General features: G+C 38.4%; 1 protein-coding gene across 4 annotated transcripts in view; it reads left to right on the top strand.

Moving 5' to 3' along the window:
• Window positions 1-25,328, top strand: part of SH3KBP1 (SH3 domain containing kinase binding protein 1) — a 206,146-nt gene that overhangs the window by 148,779 nt on the left and 32,039 nt on the right. For all 4 annotated transcript variants that reach the window (XM_056501773.1, XM_056502024.1, XM_056501858.1 and 1 more), the window contains 2 exons: window positions 5,154-5,248; window positions 21,746-21,847. In XM_056501773.1, coding sequence (XP_056357748.1) covers window positions 5,154-5,248; window positions 21,746-21,847 — 197 coding nt within the window. The remainder of the gene's footprint in view (window positions 1-5,153; window positions 5,249-21,745; window positions 21,848-25,328) is intronic.

Raw genomic sequence — 25,328 nt, 5'->3', positions numbered from 1 at the left:
AGGCCAGGCTGGGTGGGGCTCTGAGCCACCTTGTCTAGTGAAAGGTGTCCATGGCAGGGGGCAATGGGGCTAGATAATCCTAAAGCTTCTTTCCAACCCAAACTGTTCTCTGATTCTCGACCTTCAGATCTTTTTTCATCATTTCAGTGCTTAGCAATGAAAAAGTAATGATTAAATCTTTCAGGGATGTCTCTATGCTGTTCTAGGGAGGCATATGTAACTAGCTTACCAAATAATATACATATAGATTCCCCATCTTTTGATTTTATTTATGTAAAGTTACAACTAAATGTTACAGATTCTGGTGGAAAAGAAAAAGAGAGAACATACCCATAGCTTAGAAAATAAGCTGAATATAACAGAATTGATTTTCTTTGAATCTTGCACAGTCCTTGTTCCCTGATGTGCTTATCCTTTTAGATAGTTAGTGGATAACATTTTTTCTCAGAACTGAAACACATAAAGACATATGCAGGAAAGCATCTGGATCAGCAGAGCAGGGTCTGTCTGAGGGAAGTGTGTGGTTACAAACTGGTTTGTACAGGTTTTTAGCTCACAGTTGCAAAAGCAGCTTAAAAGAGCTTTTAGTGAGTTATTGTCCATTAGCTCCACCACAATCATTGACTTGCTACATCCTCTTATCTTGTGTCCCTGTGCCAGCAGGCTCTAATGGGAAATACTGCAAGAATTCAATTGCCCTGAGGAAGTGAAAACTAGAAATACTGAAAATTGTGTGAACTGGCAATGCAGAAGAGGCTCCTGCTGGTGTTTTGGAATTGCCTTTGCCAGCCTGCAGGCTGAGCAGCCCAAGCTGACCTGGGTGCAGGAGCCATCAGAAGGGGTGGTGCAGGGGCTGTCCCAGCTGCAGAATTAACCCTTGTGTGGGAAGCCAGGCTGCCCCTTTCCACATCAGCTCAAACTTCTGACAGCTGAAGATGCTCACTAAATCCCATCCCAGGGTAGGGGAGGTTCAAACTTTCACGTTTATGAACTGAGTATGAAAACCTTCTGACCAATGGTTAGAAAACTGTGTCTTCTAATGTGATCCATTGGGCTCTGGCTGACAGAGACACTTTTCCATCAACACTTTTGGGCTCTGGATGGTCCTTCTTTCACCTTTATTATTTCCCTCAGACATATCTTTTTGGCCAGAAAAATTCTTCTTCTGTTGCTGTTTTCATCCATTTTGCCAGACTTGATGAGAAGGGTGGGCTATTTATTTGCACAATATCTTGTTGCATTTTAACTAAATTGCATTATTTATTATTTTATCTTTCCTGGAATCTCTGGGACCTCAGTAGAATTCTTGGCATCTCTGTTCATGCTTGGGAAAGAGAAGCACATCTATAGGAAGGTCTGATGTAATGTAATTATATATAATTTTCTTAGCCTCAAATGACATCATTGAAGGCATATTTCATTCAGCTGAAGTTGTCCTTCACTTAAATTGAAAAACCTTTCAGTGCAAATGAAACATGCTTCAGTCTGATTTGGTGTTTCATATAGGCAGAGAAATAACTTCTTCATAATTAAGTTAATATCTGATAGTCAGAAATGAGGATTATGACCAGACTCTGGTATAGGACTATAATCTGTCTAGAATTTATCATTTCTCAAAAATTCAGTTTTTTACTTTTTACGACAAACAAGCTTTAAAAAGCATTCAGTCCAAGGAAATTTGCAGTCTCAGAAAACTGATGGGTGTTCCAATTGCTGTATTCAGCACAAAAGTATCATTCTACCTTGGACCTCAAGTACTTTTATTTTTGCCTGGGGTGTTAGTGTCCCAGTCTTTAACTGCTGAACAAAACAGATATTGTGCCATTCTCCAAGGAATGACACATATTTCCTGATTATCAAACTGAATTTCAGATGCTGAAACCACAGCCCTCTCTCCACTCTTGTCTATCAGGATCTTCCTCCTGAAAGACAATTCAAGTACCCCATCTTCAAATAGCAAGCAAGACCTGAGGGAGGTTTATCTTTTTTGGGACTCAGGATACCCAAGCCCTTTGCTATCCAAAGCATTTTTTAACCTGAAACACTTGGGATTCATCCACACCTTGAGCAGAAGCCACACTGCAGACATCCTGTCAGAGTGAAACTGTAGTGGCTGCATGCAGATTTTTTAGCTGTACTTTGTCTTGACTTCCCAGTTAGCCTTGAGCTGTTATTGAATGGATATGTCTGAGAATGGATGTTCTGGAATGATCCTTCTTGGGCTTGGGTGTTGTTTACCTCTGAGAATCCAGACAGTTCCGTATCCCAAAAAAGAAATGCTAAGCCTGTTCCCAGTAACTAGAGACTTGCCTGAGTGTGCAGCACTCAGCTTCTTTAGTGCACTATTGCATTTACATCAACTCTGGACTAATTCACTGATCTATTATTTAGCACAGCTGCTTTTCAGAGTCTGGATATAGTCAGAATAGGAAAAAACCCCACGATGATAATTTAAGGTAGCATGTCACTGAAGTGTAAAATGTGCTGAATCTCATATTTATTATCTACATGCTGCTTTGCATCCACCTGAGTTAGTGTGTGTCAGTTTTCTACCAGCTTTTACATAAAATGTTTTATTGTCTCAAAGACAGTGCAGTGAGCAGGTGGAACATCCTAGCCAAGTCCACAAGGAGACATCCCAACCCTTGCTCAGAATGCAGTAAAGCACCAGTCAGACACCCCTTTCATCCTCTGAATCTGAGTTGTGACCTGTTTGTTCTCACATGCCCAGTGGTTTGAAAGAGCCATCAGATGTTTATTTCATAATGTTCTCTGCTTTCAGAACAGGGAAAAGGACTTTTTTTTCCTTGCTCACTTCTTTTCCCTCAAAACTTTGGTTCATTGTCTTAATCTGAATTTTCTTTCTTCAGAGATGAAAATCATCTGTCAGCTGTGCTCAACCCAGCCACTTGCTCCCCACAGTGGAGAGAGCAGGGCAAGCAAAAGCAAGAAAATTCATGAATAAAGATAGTTTGATAAACAAATGAAAGAGAAATAAAGAGAGGCAACACAAAGGCAACCACCATTCAGTAGATCAATTCATTCACCACCTACAGTGGATCAATGTCCAGCCAGTCTCCAAGGAGTGGAAACCTAGACCAACACCCCCAAAGCCCACCTGTTTTTATTGGTGAGCAGGAGCCATATGGCACATAATATCCCTTTACTCATCTTGGGACAGCTGCTCTGTCCCCTCCAGCTTCTTGCCCACCCTGGCCTACTTGGGGGATAGAAAAGGGAAAAAAAACCCAAAAAATCAAGCTGTGTAGGTATGCTGGCAATAGCCAAAACACCAGAGCAGTTTAAGTCACAAATCCAAAATGCAGCACCATGTGGGCTGCTGTGAAGAAAATTAACTCTATCTCAGCCAGACCTAGTACAGGACATGGCCAGAAAACCAACTGCAATGGTCAAATTCAAACATTTGTGTTCAGAATAAGAAATCTGTGAAGCCTAAGAAGTTCTCGTTTTCTTGAACCAATGACACATAAAATTCATGCTGTTTCTGAGTGACAGAACTGAAGAAGAGCTTTCCTGTTCTCTACTAGTACTATTTAATTTCTCAAGCTGATGGTGCTGTTAAAAAGCAAACTTTCAGGTGCACATTTCTGGGCTGCTTCTTTACAGCTGATATTCCTCTCACTAAACTTTAGAAGTTTGGATGGAGCTTATGTGTCAGAGCCCTAAGTTTGGGTTATAATCATGAGTTTGGTATCTGGACTTTTGGGAGGGGTGGTCCCACTGGAGATCTGTCACTGCTATCCAGGGAGTTCAAATCATGGTTCAGCTAATCAAATGTAGGTGTCTGCTCTTGGAGTCAGGAGTGACTCTCAAGGCTTCACTCATTTTAGTGACTTGGTCTCCATTGACTGTAGTGCCCTGACCAGGTTAGTTTCTAATATCAGATGTCTGAATCTAAATTCAGGCACAAGGCCAAAGCTTGGGGGCTGAAATCAGTAGCCTGCATCTGGAGCTGTTTGAGATACCCCCAGGATATTTTGTTTTCACCTGCCTCCAGCTGTCAGACAGAAGGACCTGGCAATTCCATAGGTTCAGCCATACTATGCATGTGTCTTACATACCCATGAGTCTGAAAAGGCACTGTGTCTGGACAGCTGACTCTCTGGTGGAACCTCAGGTACCCTCAAGTGTGATAATCTGGGTTCTTATTATAGTAAGTGTAAAATAATAAGTCATGCTTCAAATTAATTTGTATTTCTGTGGTCTGACTGTACTTCTCTGCATTGAATATGGAAGTTGACTACACATAGAGGTAATCAAAACTGAGACATTTAAAGTGAGGTGAACATTTCTACAAAAGCACATCTTCTACAAACAGTCAAGTAGTTTTCTTTGTCCTTTTAGACCTGCTGTCTTAGACTATCACATATTTTTGTGCATAGTTTCACAGCTGTGAAACATATTCCCTTTTTATTTGTAAGGCACATTGACATACTCATCTGTTGCACAGCAACATGTAAGTAACTGCTTTTCATGAAAACTGCATTTTATGATTTCTGAGTAGGAGTGCTGGCTCCTGCATTTTCCAGATGAAAGTTGAGATAATGTCCTTATTTATACACAGTAGAGGAAAAAGAGTCGAGGAAACTTTAGAGTAATGCTCAAAACTTTTACACTGAGTGTACAGGTGGTTTAGTTATTAATTTATTTATTAATGCATTATTTATTATTGTACCATCTTTATAGATTCATAAATATCTGTTTTCTTGCACACAAGGACATAGATAAGCTGTGTCAGCCTACTGCATGCTTTATGCTTCCAGTTTATGCAATCTGGTGGGAGACTGTACCAGTGGAACCATGGAAGGAAGTGTCAGATCAGACTTACTCTAAGGGAAAGAGTTTGTGGCAGGTTGCTGTCTGGAGCAGTTTCATTTGAGATAATGAATCTAGAGGTTTCTAGGGGCTACAGAGCTGACTCCCTGGATAACATGTGTGGGAATACTTATCAGCGTGCAGTTTTTTAAATATTTCATATTGTTTATGAAGGTCTAAAATACAAAGAGAAAGATGGCAAGGAAATAAGGCAGCACAAAGAGACACTAATGGAATATTTTAGGAAGATTATTCACCCTTGAATAAGCAGTTGTTATAAAGTGATAATTTATCACAGTGAATGTTCTTCCTTTCAGACAAGGAGTATTGCAAAGTGATATTTCCGTATGAAGCACAGAACGATGATGAGCTCACAATCCGGGAAGGTGATGTTGTCACACTTATCAGTAAGGTAAAAGCAATATTTTTCTCCTATAAGCAATGATACAGTTTTTTAAATTGACATAATTTAATTGCCATAAAATTAGTATTTGTGCGTATAGTGTTGTTGCTATACCAGTGCTGGTTTGACAGTGAAACATTACACAGACTTCAGAGCCCTACATCTCCCTTCCTCTTGTGCTTTAGAGCCTTCCCCTGACAATGAATGTTAAACAAAGAGCAGCCAATGTGTACTCTTGAGTCTACAAATTTATACAATTAATTTTAATTTGAATCTGCTAGCAGATCAGCATAAATTGAGCCTTGTAACAAACATAATGGCTTAGAGAATAAACTGGAAGATTCAAGAAAGTAGCAGCTTTGAATATCTCTCTTTGGTGCACAAGTTAGTTTTCTTGTAGGAATTGTGAATTAGATTTTTGTGTTAGATTGAGGCAATGTGCCTAAATTAACTTACTGAACAAAACTTTAACCACCCTTTGCATTCTGGTAAGGCAGAAAAGGATGACAGAACAGAAAAGAAATAGTTTTAGATCTATGTTTTTTTTTTCTAAAATTATGTGAAATTATTCAAGATTAGAAATGAAAAAACAGTGTCAGGATTTATGCTAAATCTTCAAAAGCCATAGAGTGAGATGGTGAGTAAACAGTTGGTTTTCCTTTAGAAAAGCTATGCACCATGTTACAAAGAGCAGATTGTAATTTAGGTGCACTTAATTTCCTGATCCTGTTTGAAGACTTTACAATTTGTTTAAAAGTTTTTGATAGCTGGACATAAAGTAGAAAAGGCTGTGGATTTTCCATGAGGAAGATGAATCAGAACAATGTATACAATACTGCTGCTCTTGTTTGTGTTTTTATTAAAGTAAAAGAATTAATTCTATAATTGATGTGTCATAAGAAATTGTTACTTGACTGAACAATTTGGCACTGGGTGAAAAAACCCCAAAATCTTGGGGAGTATATCTGGAGCAGTGTTTGCCATACACTAAGCTTTTTTCAGTCCTATAGGACATCTTCTTTGTCCTGACCAGGTTGGTTACATGCATGTAACCAAAGAAAAGTAATCAGACATTTGGTAGGAAGAGAAACTGCAAATGTAAAAATAAATTGTGTACATTAAAAATTCTTTAATGACTTGCCCTCATTGACTTTTGTTTAGCTGTTTGTAGAGCTATGTAGCTTTGCCTGATTTAGAATTTTCTCATGTGAGTATTTAACAGTGTTTCTGATCATGAAAATGGCTTTTAAGATGTTGCTCCTGTCCACTTCATGCTTTATTGACCAGAATGATTTAATTCCCCAAGATGGCTGTTCTCTGGGTGGAGCTGTGTTCATCAGCAAGCACAGATAAAAACACAATTACATTACTGAGGTTTCTATGTGAGATTTCATTTTCTTCTTCCCTCTGCCTCTGACCTCAGAGTGGAAGGATATTTGTCTTTTATAATAACTAAGCTGGTGATTTGACCATATTGATCAGTTTTCCAAACACGCAGAGAGAATGGTTTGGAATAGTAAATACATTATTCTCTAGCCCTGTCCTTCTACTCTCCAGTGATATCAAGCCACTGCAGACATTTTATTTAATTTTCTTCTTTTTTTTCTGTGCCATGTCACATCTACGAGCACTTACATAAACCCATGCCTCTAGAGAGTGGGGGATCTCAATGCACAAAAGCCTGGAGTTGCTCTATGGATGCTTTTTTATGTGGTGTCTGAACTGATCTGAGCCACTGAAGAAATGGTGTTTAACAAGCAGTCACTTTACAGATCCTTTTGTGCTTTGCAGAACTCATTGCAGTCAGCCTTGTGGGATTTCTTCATCTGTTTTTAACACAGTTAAAAAAATAAAATTCAGGCTATGTGGAGTCAGGGTCTTTGCTGCACAGTTCTGAAAACAGTGAAATTTCCTTTATGCTCTACCACATAATGCAGTGACTTTATTTTAGTCCAGATCTTCTGAAGCAGATGTCTGTTGTCATCTTTCTTTTAGTCAGCAATAACAAAGTCAGCCTCACCTTTTTGCCCACTGTTGGCTTCTGCTAGAGAGTTGCCTGGAGTTCAAATCCCCAGGCTTACATGACCAGTTAGTGAGCCCTGCTGACTAAGAGGCATCAAAGAGAAACATATGGAATGCTTCAGAAATTATTGTCGTGGTTTTGCTTTGCTATCAGATTACAGAGTTTCTTTTAATTTATTTGTAATGAATTGTTTTGCTGGTTTTGCTTTCTATGCTGGAGAGCATTAGACAGGATTTTTATTCTTCCCAATTATTTAGACTCAGAGAGAAGACTAGTACTTTCAAGGAAACAGATGGGTATCACAGTACTTCCTACAATCACAGATGCATTATTGTAAAATAATGTATTTTGTTGAAATCACTAAAACCAAAAAGTGATATAGATTCCCAGCATAAAAAGTCTGTCACTAGACTAGTCTGTTTTTCCACAGTTAGATCCATAGGAGTGTTGAAGACAGATAATTTTAATGCATGCTGAATTTGCTTTTAATTGAAAACAACAGCATTGATGAGAATGTGTGGGAGTGGCTGAAGCAATGAGTGAGTGACAGAAGAATGGGAGAGAAATCTCATGAAAAGAATGTAAAATGCATTGTTGCATATTATTGCAATAATTTTAAAAGCACAAAGATGAGATAGCAGTTGAAAGGTGTTAAGACAAAGGGGGATGTACCAAGCGGGGAAGAGGCAGTACACAGGTACACACACATGTGACAGTGGGTATGTTAGTCTAATATTTGTCTTAAAATGCTAGGATCTAATTTTGTGGAAAGATTTAGAATCAGTAAATGCAGAATTCAGTGTTGCCACCCACAGATAAAAGGGATAAGAGTACAGCAGATTTCTCTCTTTTATTTAGTTGAATTAGTTATAAAAGTCCCTTTGTCAAGATCATAAAAAATGATGAAATATCTCTGTAATGTAAAGGGCAAACTTTTTTTTTAAATTTTTTATTTTTTGGTCATGGCCTTTGCAGACTCTTTCAAGTTCTCACCGTTTTGATGGATGTTGAGATCTTGAATCACAAGCTGGTCAGAACTTCTCAATAGGTCTCTCTGATAAGAGAATTTGAATATCTGTGGTTTCTTTGAAATAGCTAAAGAATGCATTGAACAGATTTGCTGAATCACAAGTGATCTCCCTATCACATGGAGAATGTGCTGGGAAGATTTATTAAAGTGATGAAGAAAGTCAGAAAGATCACTTATAGGTCAGAATGGCATGTATTTGGGGAGATATAGGGTGAAGGATGGCATTATGCAAAACTGATAGCCAAAAATAATTGCCAATTATTTGGAAAATATACACTATGAGATAAAGTCCAAACATATCTTAGTCAAAATATACCTAAAAGACTGAAGAAAAGCAGAAATTTCACCTACATTTATTCTTTTTTTCTTTTTTTCTTTTCCTCAGTGAAGTAAATACCCTTGTAATACCTAGAAAAGATTTTATTTATTAATAAGTGGAAGTAAAACTTGGTAAATGGTAGTCTTTTAATTCCTTCATGCAGAATAATGTAAAACCCCTGAAAATATTGGTCAGAATTGTAACAGAAGGTAAAAACTTAGTCTTCAAGGCAATAAACTAATACACCTGGTACCTTTGCTTTGCAAAAAAGGAGTCTAAGAAAAATGCATCTGTGAAAGAAAGAGAATAAAAAGCAAAATACAGTAATTTTACTTGTACAGTTAAAGTAATGTTTGTGCATTTGATGATATGAACATATGTTCATAAGGTTAAAATTATGAATGGTAAGAGGCCATGAGATTGACAATGTAGATTATTTTTGTATTGTCAAACATTTGTGTTCCTTAATTATTTTTTTTTAAGTGTCATCAAAATATTCCTGACACCATTTGTGTATGGGCAAGAACACTGGTAATAAGCTGCACCCTGCAGCTGAAGGACAGTGGCAAGCAGGTCTTCTATCATGCTCAAATATTCATATTCAAGATTGTATTTGGAATAAATACAGTTTGTTCTAAGCAGCAGAAGATTCATGTGACATTTTCAATTGTGATCATGAAAATTTACAGGACTTTTTATTGCAGCCCTCTTAGATGTGGCTATTGTAAGCTACTTTTGTACAAATTTATTAATAGCATTGATAAATTATGACAAAATGCATAGGATTCTGAAGACTTCACTGGCACACAGAAAATGACCTGTGTGAGGAATCAGTAGAAATAGCTACAAAATTTCAAAGCAAATACATCAAGCACACACTGGCAGCTGTGCACTCATTCAAAAGCAGCTTTACTTGGAAGGGTATAAACAAGATTTCATTTTAGTGCATCAATCTACCTGAGCTGTAGGCAGTAAAGGCCACTTCCCTCCCAGGAGTGGACATGGTCTGGATAAATAAAATGAGCTGCTTCAAAAATAATGGCAAATTTGAAAAGCTGGCAGCAACAGAAAGATATCCTCACCTTAACTCTTATTATCAATGGACAGCACTGATATCAGCAGCAGTTCTGCTAATTCTGAATTTATAAGGTGTTTTTGCTGATGCTATTCAATTATTACTGGTGAAGTTACTGCACTGGTATCATGAAAGGCACAACAGGATAATTACTAATGAAAAACTTACATGACCATTTATTTGGTTGAGATATTTAATGGCAACCCAATTTGTAGAGCTTAATTTTGTGCTGGGGGGCAAAGAGCCACAAACCTAATTTTAAAAATAACCATAATGGCAATCACCTTTTACAAAGCTCGTATTTGCTTTTGGTGTTATTGTTAATAATTTATTGTGAGGTTTGCAAGTTCTGTGGTTCAAAATGCAGCTCTACATTTAGCCACTTCCTGCCCTGAAGCATATGCAGTCGAGTGATAAGACAGACTAGTAAGTACAGGTGAGTAGAAGAGTATAAAAAGCAATTCAATGATATTCAGCCTTGATAGTCCCTTTCATGATGTCCTTTGCTCACTGTTGCAGTGGTGCTCTGTGTTTGTCTGTGTAGGAGCACAGAATTTGTCCTTATGCAGAGTGTTTAATGCTGCCCAATCCTCATGGCAGCCACCAGACAGTTAATTTAACCCTGGCTGTATTTATAGGCAGTCACTGGATCGTGGCCCTTCTGCCAAAGCAATTCTACTGCTTTTCTCTCTTACATCTTTAAATGCTCATCCTGGTGCAGGAGGTAATTGTCCAGAGCACTTTCTTTAGCTGAGCCATTGGCAAGGCGAGCTCATCTGGGCAGGGTTGTGAAGGAAAACAGCTGCTCTGACGGATGCAGGAGGCTCCTAAAGGGATACAATAGTAAGTGCTATGTTAAAGAATCCTGCCAGGGAGTTGAGGCCACGAGCAGGGGAGGGAGCAGGACACAGACAGTGTGATAGAGAAGGACACTTGCTGATACTCAATCAATTTCACTGGGCTGGGGAGTCACTATGGTTGCCAGAATTTTTTTTCTGTGGGGTTTTATTAATTGATTAATTTTTCTGTATACTTTTAATTACAAACAGCACACATATGTTTTACAAACCTTGGCTATAGAAATATGTGAAGGAATTAAAATTTTTAAGTTTTTCTTTGAATATAAACTAATAGGTAAGTATCACTAATTCTTCCTTATTCGTATGAATTCTTCAATATTTTCCCATCTATGTGTAAAAACAAACCAACAGAGTAATAATATTTGAGATAATTAAAAATACATCTAATTGGCAAGAAGACAGAATTTTTCCAAGCAGAAATGTGGTAGCTTAAGAATGTCTCTTTCAAAATAAAGTTTAAGATTGTCTCTTTCTTCCTATGAAGGAAAGGAAAAAATTAGTCACGTTTCATGATAGTTGGGTAATTTTGTTTTTTCTTGATTGACAACTAAAATCAAACTTTTAGCTCATTTTTAGAAATAAGTTTACTAATACAACCATGCTAAAAATGTAGGTGATGCAGGGGAAAATATGATCTGATTTAATAAAATAAAAATATTTCTTTCTGTCGTAGCCGAACAATGGATTTTTGTTACATTGAGTATTTGGTCATGCAGATGCCTCTTTTTGGGGTTCCAATACAAGATATATTGCACATTTGTAATTTCTGCAGCAATCTTGCATACAGAAACTGAAAGGAATACAGTAAGTAAGCATTTAATAATGCCCAGATTTAAGAAAGCTTTTATGATAGCTTTAAGAAAGCTTTTATGATGCTTTATGTTTAAAGAGAAGCATGTAAACAATAAAGGCACTTACTTCTTGCCTCTGGAAATAAATAGGTATTTCCCTCAGAGAGAACAATACCGTAAAGGTTCCTGAGATATCCATGAATTATTCATCATTGGCCAGACCTAATAGCCATGCCTAATCTGCTTTCTGTGTTCCTTGTCCCCTACCCTTCACTACTTCCCTTGGCACCAGTTTTTCCCCCAGGACATCCTGCCTCCTCCTCTGGTTTGGAATCCTGCTTCTATCCCACTGCTGATTCCATACAATAAATTATTTTGCACATTGTGCGTGCTGAGGGTGCAGTTTTACATGATGGATGGAAGGTGGCTGCTAAAAGGGATGGTTCTGCTGCCCTTTCACCTTGCATCTGGCAACCACAGGACACACAGGGGAGTGTGAGCAGGGACTGGTGATGGAGGAGTGGGGCTGTCCCAGTGGGGCTGTTGGGGCTGTTGGTGCAGCAGTAGGGTCACTTTTCCCTGACCTGAAACTTTCCTCTGTAGGTCTTGACTAATAGGAATCAGAAGGTTTGGATTCTTTCTGGGTTTCAAGCCATGGGGCCATGAGGGATGGCAGCTGGGGTAGGTCCTGCAAAACAAGCCCTGTTTGACATACATACCTCTGATGTGTACAGCAAGTGCCTGGGGTAAAACCTGTGTCATTGCACAGAAGCAAGAATGCTTCCTCAAGTGAGTGATATCAAGCACTTATATAAAACTTGTGGGCACACTGATGATCCAGTAAATAAATGTTCATTTTCTGAAATTATGTTATATACTCAGTAAATTATGGGAAATATACTCTGAGTAGCTCCTCTTGCTTGGACAAGACTTTTAAATGTTTATAAATAATTTTGTAACATTTTTTCATATCTTGCAGCATTTCTTGGCTGCTCTGATTAGCAGTGGGGCATTAAGGTCTCCGTAGAGACAAAGCTTGTGATGTTTATTCAGGAACCAGGTGCAGCTTACTTTTCATTGGTATCTTTAGAAATATTACTGAAACAAATGTTTGAGCTAAGCACTTAATAATAAGCTGTTAAGTCTGAGATTAGCCCAAGGAGAGTGGAACAGCCAGCACTCAAATGCTGATCTCATTAATATATTAAAATATTATTTTTTTAAAGTACACACTGGAGTTCTCTTTCCCTGTTCTTGTTACCACCAACTGTGGTGCTACAACAGTGACTTCAAAAGAAGGGGATTCTTTTGTTCGTGGGAAGTCCCTAACTGAATTTTGGCAAACACAAGTTCATGCCAAGCTATGTAGGTGAAGTGGCAGGATCCCTCATGCATGCAATGCTTCAAGATTTGCATCATTTGAAAGGCATTTTGTTTGTAAGTATGTTTAGCACAGCCAAGCTAATCTAAAAAGGTGACACATTTTGAGATAAAAAAAGGAAAGGATCTTTTTTTCTACTTAGAAAAGCTATTGCTGAAATGCTGAGGTGTCTGGAAAACTGTGATTATTGCTCACAGTGTGGGTTTTAAAATCACTGCTTAGCTTCATCCTTCCTTTTATTCTGGATGTTGGGTTCACCTGCTGGTTTGATGGTATTATCTGAAGTCCAGCCTTTTCAGGGCAGGGAAAGCTATTTCAAGGGGAAGTAAAAATGCACATACAGTGCCAAGTAATTAGTAATTGTAATTAGGAAGCTGGTCCTAAGATGTCTTCAATCTAAGTAGTAATAGCATTAAATAATCTTTCAAATATTTTGTTCTAGGTTTTTATAATCTAAATACAGAAAATGTAATTACGTAAATATTTTATCTTGGCTCATCAGAGGCATAAATTATGTCTGTTACTAGTGCCACCTTTCATGTTTGTGTTGGCTAATTTAGTTTTAATTTGAGTATTGGAGTGTTAAAGTTTTATGATGTGGAACATATTTATTTCTCCATGATAATTCTGCTGAGAACATTGCAAATGAAGTGAATCCTCAGAAGAGATTGTTTTGTTCAATAAGCAACTTCAATTCTTCCTGTTTGTACAAATATTTCATCAAAGCTTTTTAGCCTCATTACTGATTAAACTATTTAGTCACAGAATGTAAAGTCAAAAGATTAGACCTAGCCTGAAACAGATTTAACAGAAAAAAATACAGCTACTCTGTTAGATCCTCTGCTCTAATGTCCTGGGTATTGCAGGTCCTCCATTATTCTCAGCCAGTTTCTTTTTTGCAGGGTTCCATAACCTGGGCCAGATTTTGAACAGAATTTGTCTTCTGGAGAGGCATCTCCTTGTTGTGCCTTCCAGTAAAACCCAGAGCCTGGAAAGAGCAGTGTAACCAGAGCTGAAATAATGTCTAATTTCTGATTATCTCTCCTGTTTCCTTCCATACAGGGTTGACATGAGGATTTCTTAGTAGAGTCTTTGGAGCTTGTGGATAAATAAAAATTTTCCTGTTTGACTCCTCAAGCTTTGAAAGGTGCAACTGGCATTATCAGATGTAAGGTTCTGTATGGCTTGGGCATGAGAACTGACAGGAGCTGAGAAGGATCCATGCAGGACTTGAGGCTTTTAGGATACATTAAGGATTTGAGCAGGACAAGCCTCTGAGTTAGGGGCCAGACTGGGAGGTTTCCTTTAAAGCTTTTCTTCCAATGTTTCATAATCTTAAGTGTATTTGCAAGAAGTGTTTAAAGGGAAAATGGGTTTTCTCCAGGACTGCTTGAGAAGATAAATTAATTGTCTACAGAGCTGTCACTTTTATCTAAATTCTCATATTAGGTAGTTGTTGAGAGATTCATTCTGTCTTATAGACAGATTTTAAAATCATGTTTCTGCCAAGGAGTACTTGATTACTAACCAGATTCTCTAAATCATAACCATTTCCTTTAACAGAATTTAACAAACTTTGCAATTTATTGTACTGTAAAATCCTCAATCTCAAACTGAGCTTATAGCTAGTAACAAACCTTGATCATTTGGAGAAGTCTTAGGTAGCACAATGTGAGTGTAATGTGAGAGATGCTTTCCTTCATTTATTGATAGTTTACCAAGTTTAATGAGAATTGATGAAGATACTAAAATCTATTATTTTCTAACTCTTAAAATGAACTTGGATTTTGAGAATGATCTGTCTTGACTTCAGCACCATGAAACTGGACGTAGCAAGAATTTCTAAAGAAGCATATTTTAATATTACTAAAATGCCTTTTTCACCCTAATTTAACATGTCTTTTTTGTTTCCCCCTAATGCCAAGTTTTATTAATGAAGATTTGATATGTTTTTAATGATGGTTTGAAAATCACAGAGCCCATCCAGTGCCCTTCTCTGGTGTTTGTGAGAGTTGGGACCTCTTGGCCCCAGCACTGCAGTCAAGCCTGGGTGGGCTGAATGGCAGAGGGCTTGTCCTCCAGATTTCTCTTTCTATGAGGCCTTTAATCCTCAAATTCAAAGCCTTTATATATTGCATGTACCTCTTTGTGTATTACAGTTGATGTCTTGAAAAGTTCAATAGACACATTTTGTTTGCATTAAAGGTGGTTTATTTTTCTTTAAATGATGATGTTGGCTAGCTGCTGTCAAAAGACTTTTGGAGAGCTGCTTACAATGGGGTTAGCAGTAATTTAATGGGGGTGCCAGCACAGCAGAGCTGACACATGAAAGCTCCCAGTGTGAGCATAAGAGGGATTCATGGCTTTCTGAATAATGCGATTTTTCTAGCTCAACATTCTCCTTGAAGAGAATCAACTTTAGAAGGGCAGAAGGAAAGCAGAGATTTAATGAATACAAATTCCAACTGCTGAGATGATTTATTATTATTATTATTATTATTATTATTATTATTATTATTATTACTAATTTTGTAATGAAGTATGTCTTCTAATGGAGATTTCCAGAAAAAATAATACTTTCTCAAGCCCTGCACCATTATGGTGTATCTCAGCACAGATACTACAGTATAAGCTTCACATACACTTTTCTGGGGGCCTGTTTTTTCTTGTTCTTGCTTTCTATCTTAGCTGTAATGATTAAAACTGTATGATTGAATGTTTCTGAATCAAAATCTTTTGATCAAAGACCTGAAAAATTGAGCAGTTATGGGTTGATGTCTAAACTATAGCTTCATATTTTAGCAGTAGTGCAAAGTACCATCATGTTCAGGGGACCAGATCATGCAGCAATCAGCTCCCTCAGAAAAACAGAAGTCCTATTTACAGATGAGAAGATTGGCCTTTTTCAGATGTATTTCTTCAAGAGTTTACACAGCTGCAGTTCAAGTCATGGATAGGAGAGAAGATAATTACATAGCTTATTACTCATTTTGTGACCTTGGGGAATATAAAAAAATCTCTCATTTATTTATACTGACAAAAGCCTTCCTCTTCACTAGTTCACTAGGGGTGGCAGGTTAGGGGTGGGTTAGGTGGGGGAGAGATGAACTTGGGCATGGCACTCCCTGAAATTGTCGGTCCTTCCAAATGTAGCAGGAGATGAGGGGAGTGGGTGCTGCTTTGGAGGAAAAGGTAGGAAACATCTTTGCCCTTAAAATTAAGTGGAAAGCATGGCTGCAGCAGTGGATGCCTGCTTCCTCTCAGGCTTCCTTGTATTTTGGTAAAGCTGCAGAAATTGTTCAGCTGTTGGTAGATTCCCAGTCTCAGATGGCTGTTAATGCTGAGCATGAACAAGAGCAATCTTGATGTACTTGCAGCTGGCTGCAGTGATGATTGAGATACAAGTCCAATGGGCTTCTGAACACATTATAATAGAGCCAAGTAGCTACAGATTTTTGTTTAAGTATTTAAGAACAGTCTCATAGCATACAGTAACTCTCCTGTAAATGGTTTCAAGAAGAAAAAGAGTGAAAAAAAAGTGTAGAACAATGCATAGTACTTGGAAGAAAGTATACACTGGAGCATGTCTGACATTTAAATTATAGTAATCTTGCATGCTTTATTGACTCTTGGTAAAATAATGAAAAAACTCCAAATAGTAGAGTTTTATTATAAATATGTTCACAACCATAAGTGCTGCTTTGCATTTCCAGCTAAAATATTGGTTTCCTTCATGTTCCTTTTATCTGGCTCAGGCCTAGAGTGCAAATAGCAGTGTGGGCTAGAAATTAACCCATCTCTAATAACCAAGTCTGTTTTTTCAAGACAGTTTTATATGAAATAAAAACCTCTCTGTATTTGGGGCATATGAAACTCCTGCCTCCTTGTAGCAGAGGGAAAGGCTGTGAAGCTGTAAGAATTTCCAGCAGGGACAGTTCAGTCATGTTGGCATAGTGGAATAATCAGTCACCACCAGGCTTGTAGCTGGGACACAGTTTGGCATGAGACACGCATTGTCTGCTGGGTATGAACCTGAGTCTTTTAGTTTCATGGTCTTAAATGTAGTATCAGGTACTAAAGGGGACTGACAGCTCTGCCTTATTCTCCTCCACTGTCATCTCTTTTACTATCCTATAAAACAAGGACAGTGTTTGACCAAAGGGAAGTTTGTGTTCTTGGCTGGTGAGCAGCTGCACTCCTGCACTGGGGAGATGACATGGGCCAGGTTGTGTCAGTGCTGTCTGTCTGGGTACAGCTGCTTCTGTGCAGAGTGTGGAGTATTTGTCAGACTGCAGAGCATAAGGTGCTTTATGCTGGGCTTTTTGTTCAATCTCCACCATCTTCTGCTTTTTTCCTGTTGAATTGAGCACCAAGGGAAGGAACAGCACAGTGTATGCTCTAGTACAGAGCAGTAGCTCTGCTGCTAAGAAATCATTTCATGTAAGCTACTGTGTGCATATGAGACCAAGCAATGTCATGATTCCTTCACCCAGCAGAGGAACAAGCATGACTCTACCATTTTTAGACTTTTCTTCATCAGTTTGAGAGTGGCTGCAGGATCACTGCAGTTGCTGAAAGGTGACTAAGCCATGATCTTGTGCTGTCAGCCCTACTTCTGTATCTCACTGTATTTCACTTCCATTCAGTAGCAGTGTGAGAAATCTTGTGCTCTGAATGGAAACTTCCTTTCCTATGTTAAAATCTCTCTGCATGGCTTTTGGCTGCTCTCTCTACTGACATATCTCTCTCTTTCCCATCTCCTCTGTCCCTGCCCTTTTAGTCATCACAGACACGAGTTTCAGAGTGTTTTTGCCTTTCTTTGGTTTGGGTTTTTATTTTATTTTCTTTTTTGATGCTCCCTTCTGACAAAAAAAATCTTTTTTCTTCAGATGATTCTCTCTTCCAATTTTATTCACAGCTTGCATGTCTCACTGCTAATTCAATGAAGAATAGTTCTTCTTATTCTTCACTTCAAGAAAAGACCTGATGTTTTTTAAGTTCACTTGTGTATACTCTTAAAATTCTTGGCAACATGTTGACAAAAGGTAGCTATATCCTGATTTTTAGTAGCTTCCATTTCTCCCAGATTTTCCCTTTCCTCTGACTTGTATAATTGTTCCAGCTCAGGCTGACATTTTAGTACCTTATATTTTGTGTATTATTTATTTCTTATAAAGTTTAAACATCTAAAAAATTCCTCAACACTTTCCCTTCACTGTGTTTTATCCAATTTTTGCCCAAATATTTAGCACTAAATGAATGTTGCCAGTAAATCCAATGTATTCAGTTTTTTATCCTTTATTTGGGAGGAATGGTTGTCGAATGGATGTGACAGCTGGAATCACACCCTGCCTTCCCTGGGGCAGGCCCAGCAGGCAGACAGGATGCATGACATGGAGAATTCCCTGTCCTCGCTCTGCCTGGCTGAATGACTGAAGGGACAGGGACAGTGGCAGCAAGTTCCTGCCCAGCACAGCAGGAGCATCTCCTCTGTGACTGTCCCACCTGTCCAGGTGCCCTGGCACAGTCAGTGTGAGGCTGTCCCAAGTCACAAGCCATAAGCCTTGAGATGTGCCAGAGGAGTTTTAGATTAGATACTAGGAAAAATTTTGTCACCAAGGACTTGTCATGCACTGGAGCAGGCTGCCCAAGGAATGGTTGAGTCTCCATCCCTGGAGGTATTTAGAAGACAGGTAGATGTGGCACTTAAGGACATAGTTTAGAGGTGGACTTGGCAGTGCTGGAATAACAGATGGATTTGGTGATCTTAGACGTCATTTTCATACTAAACTGTTTTATGATTTTACTTCATTAGAAATGAGGATAAAACCAAGATTTGTATTTTAATGAGAAAATACCAAAATCTCCCTCAAGATAATTTTAATTTATCTGCTTCATGAATCTACCTCTGCTTGAACAATCAAAGTAGGCTTGGCAATGTGAACCAGCAGTGGATTTCTCTAAGGTCTTGGGTTGCACTGTCACTGCAATGAGAACATGGGTGTATTCTCCAAAATAAGCTTTGGTAGGAGCTGATTTTTACAGTAGCTAAATGTTGATCCAGCTACCATTTAACTTGATGAATTTCAGTTTCTGGAGTATCTTTTTTGCCATGTCTTAGTCCTTTGGTTTTGTAAATATTTTGTGAGAGTTTTTTCTTAAAGGAAACAAAAATGCATTTCCAGTACTTGGAATACATTTTCTTCATAGAATTTTGGGGATATTTCATCATCTGACTTTTGTTTGTTTGTTATATGAGTCTGACAGAATAACAGGGATAAAGCAGGGATCCATTTGGTTTGTTAATAACATTTGGGTTATTAATAAAGATTTGTCAATCTTGATGCTGGATTGCTTGACAGCTTTTCTATAAAATTTGCATTTTGAAATTACAGCAATTTTGCTGTACTTGAACACATGAGCACAAAATATGTTAAAAAAGACAATATGGTTAGGATTGCATGGCTGATGGCAATCTGGAAGAATTGGAGTGGTATTTGCTCAATGTTCACAAGCAACACATTGTTTTAATCATGCTGCCTTGCCTGTGCTTCATAGCCCTGCCTTTTGTCAGTACTTGTGGAAGCTTGTGCAGCTATAACTCAGGTGTTATTGTGTGCTGCTCTGTCCCATAATTAAGACCTAACTTCTGCCACACCTTAGGTTGGCTTCCAGAGGTTGCTGGGGCATGGCAAGCCTGCAGTTGTGGGTAGCAGGAAGGCACCACCATGGAGATTCTTCACCAGATTTCATCAGTAGCTTTTAACTTCCAAAATACCTTTATTTTTTTTCTCAGTGACCCATAAGCCTCCTCTTGCAAGTGAAGTAAATGAGAAAATTAAAGAGAAACTGCCTAAAGAGATTTACTTACTGTATGAAAACCCACCATGGTGATTGGCTGCATAAACCTGAGTGACAAGCTGGAGAGGGAAAAAAAGCAAACCTACAGCTGTTTGGGATTTATAAATGTGTGACACAAACAGCATTTTAAAATGACACAAACGAGATTTTAAAAAAGCAGAGAGGAAAAAATTCACATGTGTTAATAAAATGAAGAAGTACGAGTAATATTTGTGTTTCCTAAGAGCATAAAATGTCCTACCTAAACAGCATAAATGTGATGTCTTGTGTTGTTCAGTCAGGATTATGAGCTAGCATTAAGATGTGCAATCAATTGAAGCAAAGGATTTTAGTCTCTGGATGCTCAAATTATTCTTAATATTTTTCAAAATCTAAATTGGGTCATAAACGTTTAGGCAATTTCAGATTAGCGGCGTGGGGGGTGGAGGGCATTATAAAACACACCACGTGACAGAACACTTGAATGCACTGATTATTAGGCTGTGCAAGTAGGCAGAGCCAAGTGGGAGAGCACCTTCACACCAGGAATTGGGGTGCTGGCTCTGCAGCAAGAGGAGAGCCCTGCACAGTGCCTGCCCATGCCAGGCATGACTGGCTGATTATCTTGGTCCTCCATGGAGCCCTTGGCAGCCCTTAGGTACTCAGCAGATGTTTTGAAAACATCAGCTGGTCAAGAATCATCCCTGGTCACTAACAAAGGTGTTACAGAGTTGGTAAATACGTCCTAAATAACTGTGGGAAGGTCTAGAAAATATCCTCCCTGCTGGAGATCACCCTGCTAAAGAGAAGGGAGAATACAGAAGAGCAAAGATTAGGCATGAGAAAAGATTATCCAAAAAAGCATGAAAGGATTGTTTCGTGCCTGCATTACATCAGAGAAAAATGCTGAGATAGGAGGGGGGGAAAGCCAAACACACCAAAACAGACATGATGCAGGAAACCAGGCTCTTTATCTGGTGTGTTTAGTTAGCACATACTCAGGAGACCAGGAGGACTAAGTAAGCTAAATAAAGAGTCTAGGAAAAAAAAAAGTAACAAAAACCATCCCCCAAAGCATAAAAACAATATTTAATGCTAGTCTGTTTTCTCTCAAATATCATCCAGTGTTTGTCTATTGTAACTTACAGAAAAATACCAACAAGCACAGTCACTGTGAGCAATATTTTTAAGACTTGGTATTAAGTACACCTCACTAAGTTAACCTGCGTTGTCTGTCATCCATTTAGCAGCTGAAATAAAAGATCTTATGGAAATCAGGAGAGGTTGGACAGCCTGATGTTGAGCCAACTGCAAAAATTGGCTGAAGTGGTTTTAAGATTGAGCAGACAATGGGTGACTTTCCTGTAATTGTGTTTTGGAAAACAGCTGAGCTGTTTCAGCTTGAGCTTTCAGGAAAAAAGAATGTGGAAAATCTCAACAGGAAATGTTCTGTGTAGCACACACACACACAAAAGTGAATATGGAGCACTGAGGACTTAGGGAAAAATTTTAACCTTCTCTAAGATGTTGTGGCTTCTGTTAATATTGTTATTCATAACAAAAATAACTGCTATTTTTTGTAATTTAGACTCATTGATGTTACTTATTCATTTATTTATCTGTACATTTTTTTGCTATACACTCTGCATTGTACTGCACAGAAATGCTGCAGAAAAAGATGGTCTGATATTAATCAGGTGTATCATGCCTTAATAATTGGAGTAAGATGGAATTCAATAATTTCAATGTGCCAAGCTTTTCTTGAAAGTATGGGGAAGAAGTATGGGAGATAAGTATGGGAAATTTTTTATTTTCTGTTGTATGGTGTTTAATTAAGTTATTGTCTTTCTGCAGACTGAAGTCAGAGAGACACAGGGTCATGCGTGCTCAAACTGCTGACTTGTTTAATAGATCAAATGGTGAACTAGCATTTTGTTTTAGGCACAGACAAGGTCTTGAGCTCTTACAGCATGTTCATTGTTCTTTTCTGGCTGCTCCACGTGATAATGGAATGCAGGGTGGTTATTGAAGTTTTTGTCTGATAGATTACCCTGTTAACCTGGCACTCCAGCAGATTGTCATATTCTAGCAAACAGGCAGGACATTATGCAAGAGAACACTTCAGCGTAAAAATCTGTTCAGTGCACAAGCACACTGTGGTTTTCATTTTACTTTACTGTTTTGTAGGATTGCATTGATGTGGGTTGGTGGGAAGGAGAACTCAATGGCAGACGAGGTGTTTTTCCAGATAACTTTGTCAAGCTACTCCCTTCAGATTTTGAAAAAGAGGTAAGCAATATATTCTTTCACTTTCACTTGAAAATTCAGAATGAAAGTAGAGCTGAAAGAAATCCTCTTCCAGATAAGTGATTTTGACGAAGCTGTGTTTCCCATCTAATAACATAAAAACAAAGAAAAAAATTTCTGGGTTAGAAAGCATCCGTGAAAAGAATGTGTGGCATTCAAAGTCTCATATTATTGAGTTTCCTTGAAGGGTTTGATTTGCCTATCCAGTCACCCCACCTCCACTGTGCTGCTCTGAAAGCCCTCTGTCCTGTGTCCTGCAAGTCTGAGAGAGAGAAGAACTGGAGATCCCAGGATTGAGTCATGTGATGCAATGATATCCAGAATTCTTTACTCTCCTCCATTGTGTTTTGTGGTGGAATATGAAAACTTAGAGTATCATCTTCATGCTGATGGACAGCAGTCAAGCACTGTTCCAGAACAAAAAGGCTGAAATTTTAACTGTGAAATTTGAAAAATAATAAGCTTTTGGTATCTCAGAGGCATGTTTCTTTACCACTCAGAATTGCTAAAAAAGAAGGTATAAACCTAAAAGAAGTTATTTCAGCTCCTGTTTATTTGAAAAAGGTGGCATTGTTATTTGCCAGAAAACATTTAGAAATCTTGTGGTTTCCTGGAATAAAGTAATGGATTACTTCCCCCAAAAGTCCATTCCATTTTTAGGAACCTTTGAGTCATCAGTGGGATATTACAAGCTTGCAATCAGGCTTTTGATGAGTATTTCACTCAGTGACAGTGTAAGCTTTCTGTGATAAAACTGACACTTACTGACACCCAGCTTCACTCTTTGGCAATAAAATTGAATGCCAAAGGCAAAAATTAAATAACTTGGAAAGCTTAATAAAGCAACTATTAAACAACTCACAGAGGCTAACAAGATAATTATTGAAAAGGAAAGGAGAAGAGCAGCAAAAACTGTGGGAGATGAAAAGACAGTTCCACAGCAGAGTGCATATCCTGGCTTTAGGCCTAAAAATAAAAGAAGGTGATTTCTAGAAGAGGCAGAAATGGAAAACCTGAAGGCAGGGTGAGTCTGTTATAGAAGAAAAAAATCCTTACTGGTATCCATTTTTGTGGTGTAATTATTCAGTCTTTTTGAACTTAAAAATTATGTATCTGTAAAGTGATTTTTAAAGTACAATTGAATATAACTTGTAAATTAGATATTCAGACACTTGGAAATTACAGCTAGGCTTGCCCTAACTGTGGAGAATAAGATTTTATTAATTTTTGAAATGTCACAGATCTATCCACTTGGGTAAGTAACTGGTAGGACTGTAGACCATCTGTCTTTGCCTGAATTGGTGCTAAAAGGGAAGGAGATAAATACTTTACCAGTGATTTTGTCAGGTATTTTCTGATGTGATCCAGAAACCTTGGATTCCATCCCATGATTGGAAAGTATTTGTTGCAGTGGTTCTTCTGTCTGTTTAACAAAAGCTTGGGATCTCTTCCCATCTCCTTGTTCAGCCCCCAATTTTCCAAGCCTGACTCTTTTCCACACATGCCTATGTGTTCCAGTCCTTTTGTATTCACTCCCTAGTCCAAATCTCCAGCTCTCAGGTGGTCTCCATTACAGCATTTTCCCCTGAGCTCACTACCTGAGTCCAAATCGCCATCTGGATTTACTTTCTATCCCTACACCAAATTTCTTTATAGAGGTTTTTTTCCTCTCCCCTTTTACTTTTGTCCCTGCTCTGTAGTTCTGTTTTCTTCTTGTCCAACCAGTTCTGGTTTCCTTTTTGTTGGCTGAGTTTTTAGTCTGTCTCCATCACCTTCTTGGTTATCTCATTCAGCCACAGACCCTTGAAAATCCTTCTCTCTTCTCCATGTTTCCCTAAGGAGTCTTTTAAGGCTTCTTCACACTACACCCTTTCTGACCTTGGTCTGTCCTTTTGAAACAATCTATTTCCCTCTTCAGCTTTCAGTTAAAGCCACTTTGTCAAATGAACCATTGGACCCTCTCTCCTTTGTGTCTGTCTACATAAGTGCTTTGGGTTTTATCAGGGGTGACTGTAGTGAACCTGTCACTTGTCCATCTGCACTTGTGCTTTGGAAGACACATGTCAGGGGACATAACTTGGACCCCTTACAGGAGAGAACTAAGCCAAAAGATGTGCTAAGGGAGTGCTGCTGATGTGTGGTCAGTCAATGGCATGTCTCACACCACAATAAAACCCCAAATGTCTGTATTGTACTGTTGAATCCTCAGCATCAACTATTTCACTCTGCAGCCATTATCAACAGAACTCCTAATGCCTATCACAGGACATTCACTGTCTCTGTCTCATTTCCTTTCCAAATTTTTCTTCACTTTTCTGCATTTAAACCTTGAACCACGTTGCCCAAATTCTTGTAGAGGTGTCTCTGAGAGTTTAAGGGACTTTTTATGGACAATGGCCCATGGAAGCCAGTTCATTCTGATCTCCTGAGTTCTTTGCCACAGCTTTCTCAGGTTGATGATGGGAGGGGATCTGGTCAGGGTAAGAAAGTTGCTGATTGACAACTTTGAGATTCAGGATGTTAGACTCACCCTGTCTGTGCAAAAACTGTTTGTGTGTTTTGTTTGTTTTTTTCTTCAGAGTGAATACATTTGCTAGATTTGAGAGAGATTCCTTGGAAGAGTATGTGGCAAGCACTCAGCCTTCACAGCAAACCTGCTCTCTTTCAATACTCAGACCAAGATCTGGGAGTTCTAGGGCAGACACTGAACTAATTACTGCAAGTGAACAAAGCAATTGATCTTTCTCAAAAGCTTTGTCAGATAGATAGAAAATAACTGGGGGGAGGGCAGGGATCAATAAGAGTTTGAGAGAAAATACTAGCCTAAATGGCTGATTGAAGTTTGGCAAAGCTGTGCATATCTGGAAAAATCATTTTATTCCACACTTGTTCCAACACAATATACATTTCTACATAGCCAGCAATGTAGTGAAAGTGATTGTGATCAATCAGTAGCAAAGGAAAGAACATCATTCTCAGAAAAAAAAGGATTAACATATGGCAAAAAAATTTTCTTTTTGCTAAGAATTTCTTTACAATAATCATGATAGGTTGTTGGGATTTTTTTAAAGTGAAAGATAAAGTATGTCATTTTATTTAGCATGATGCTCCATTCCAACGTACATGTGGTGACTGCCAGTGTGCTGTGCATGCATTCACACACATCAGCACAGAAGAAAAACCATCAGTCCCCAGCCTGCAGGTGAAGAGAAATTGTTCTGGTACTGCCAGAGCCATTGGTGATCACGTTTCTCAGTCCTACCATTACAGATCTATTAGGAAAATCTTTATAACAGAGAAGGTAGAAGTATAAAAACAACAGATTAGTTAGAATACTTTGTTTCATTTCACCAAGCATCTAAAATTCTGATCTTTCTCAAGTGGAACTCTAAATATATCCTAGTAAGTGAATAAAGAGTAACCTTTGCTGTATTTTCTGGGTTCTGCATTTTTGTCTCATTTA

Source organism: Oenanthe melanoleuca, chromosome 1 (genome assembly GCF_029582105.1).
Source record: "Oenanthe melanoleuca isolate GR-GAL-2019-014 chromosome 1, OMel1.0, whole genome shotgun sequence".
Lineage (NCBI taxonomy): Eukaryota > Metazoa > Chordata > Aves > Passeriformes > Muscicapidae > Oenanthe > Oenanthe melanoleuca.
This window is presented reverse-complemented; position numbering and strand designations above follow the sequence as displayed.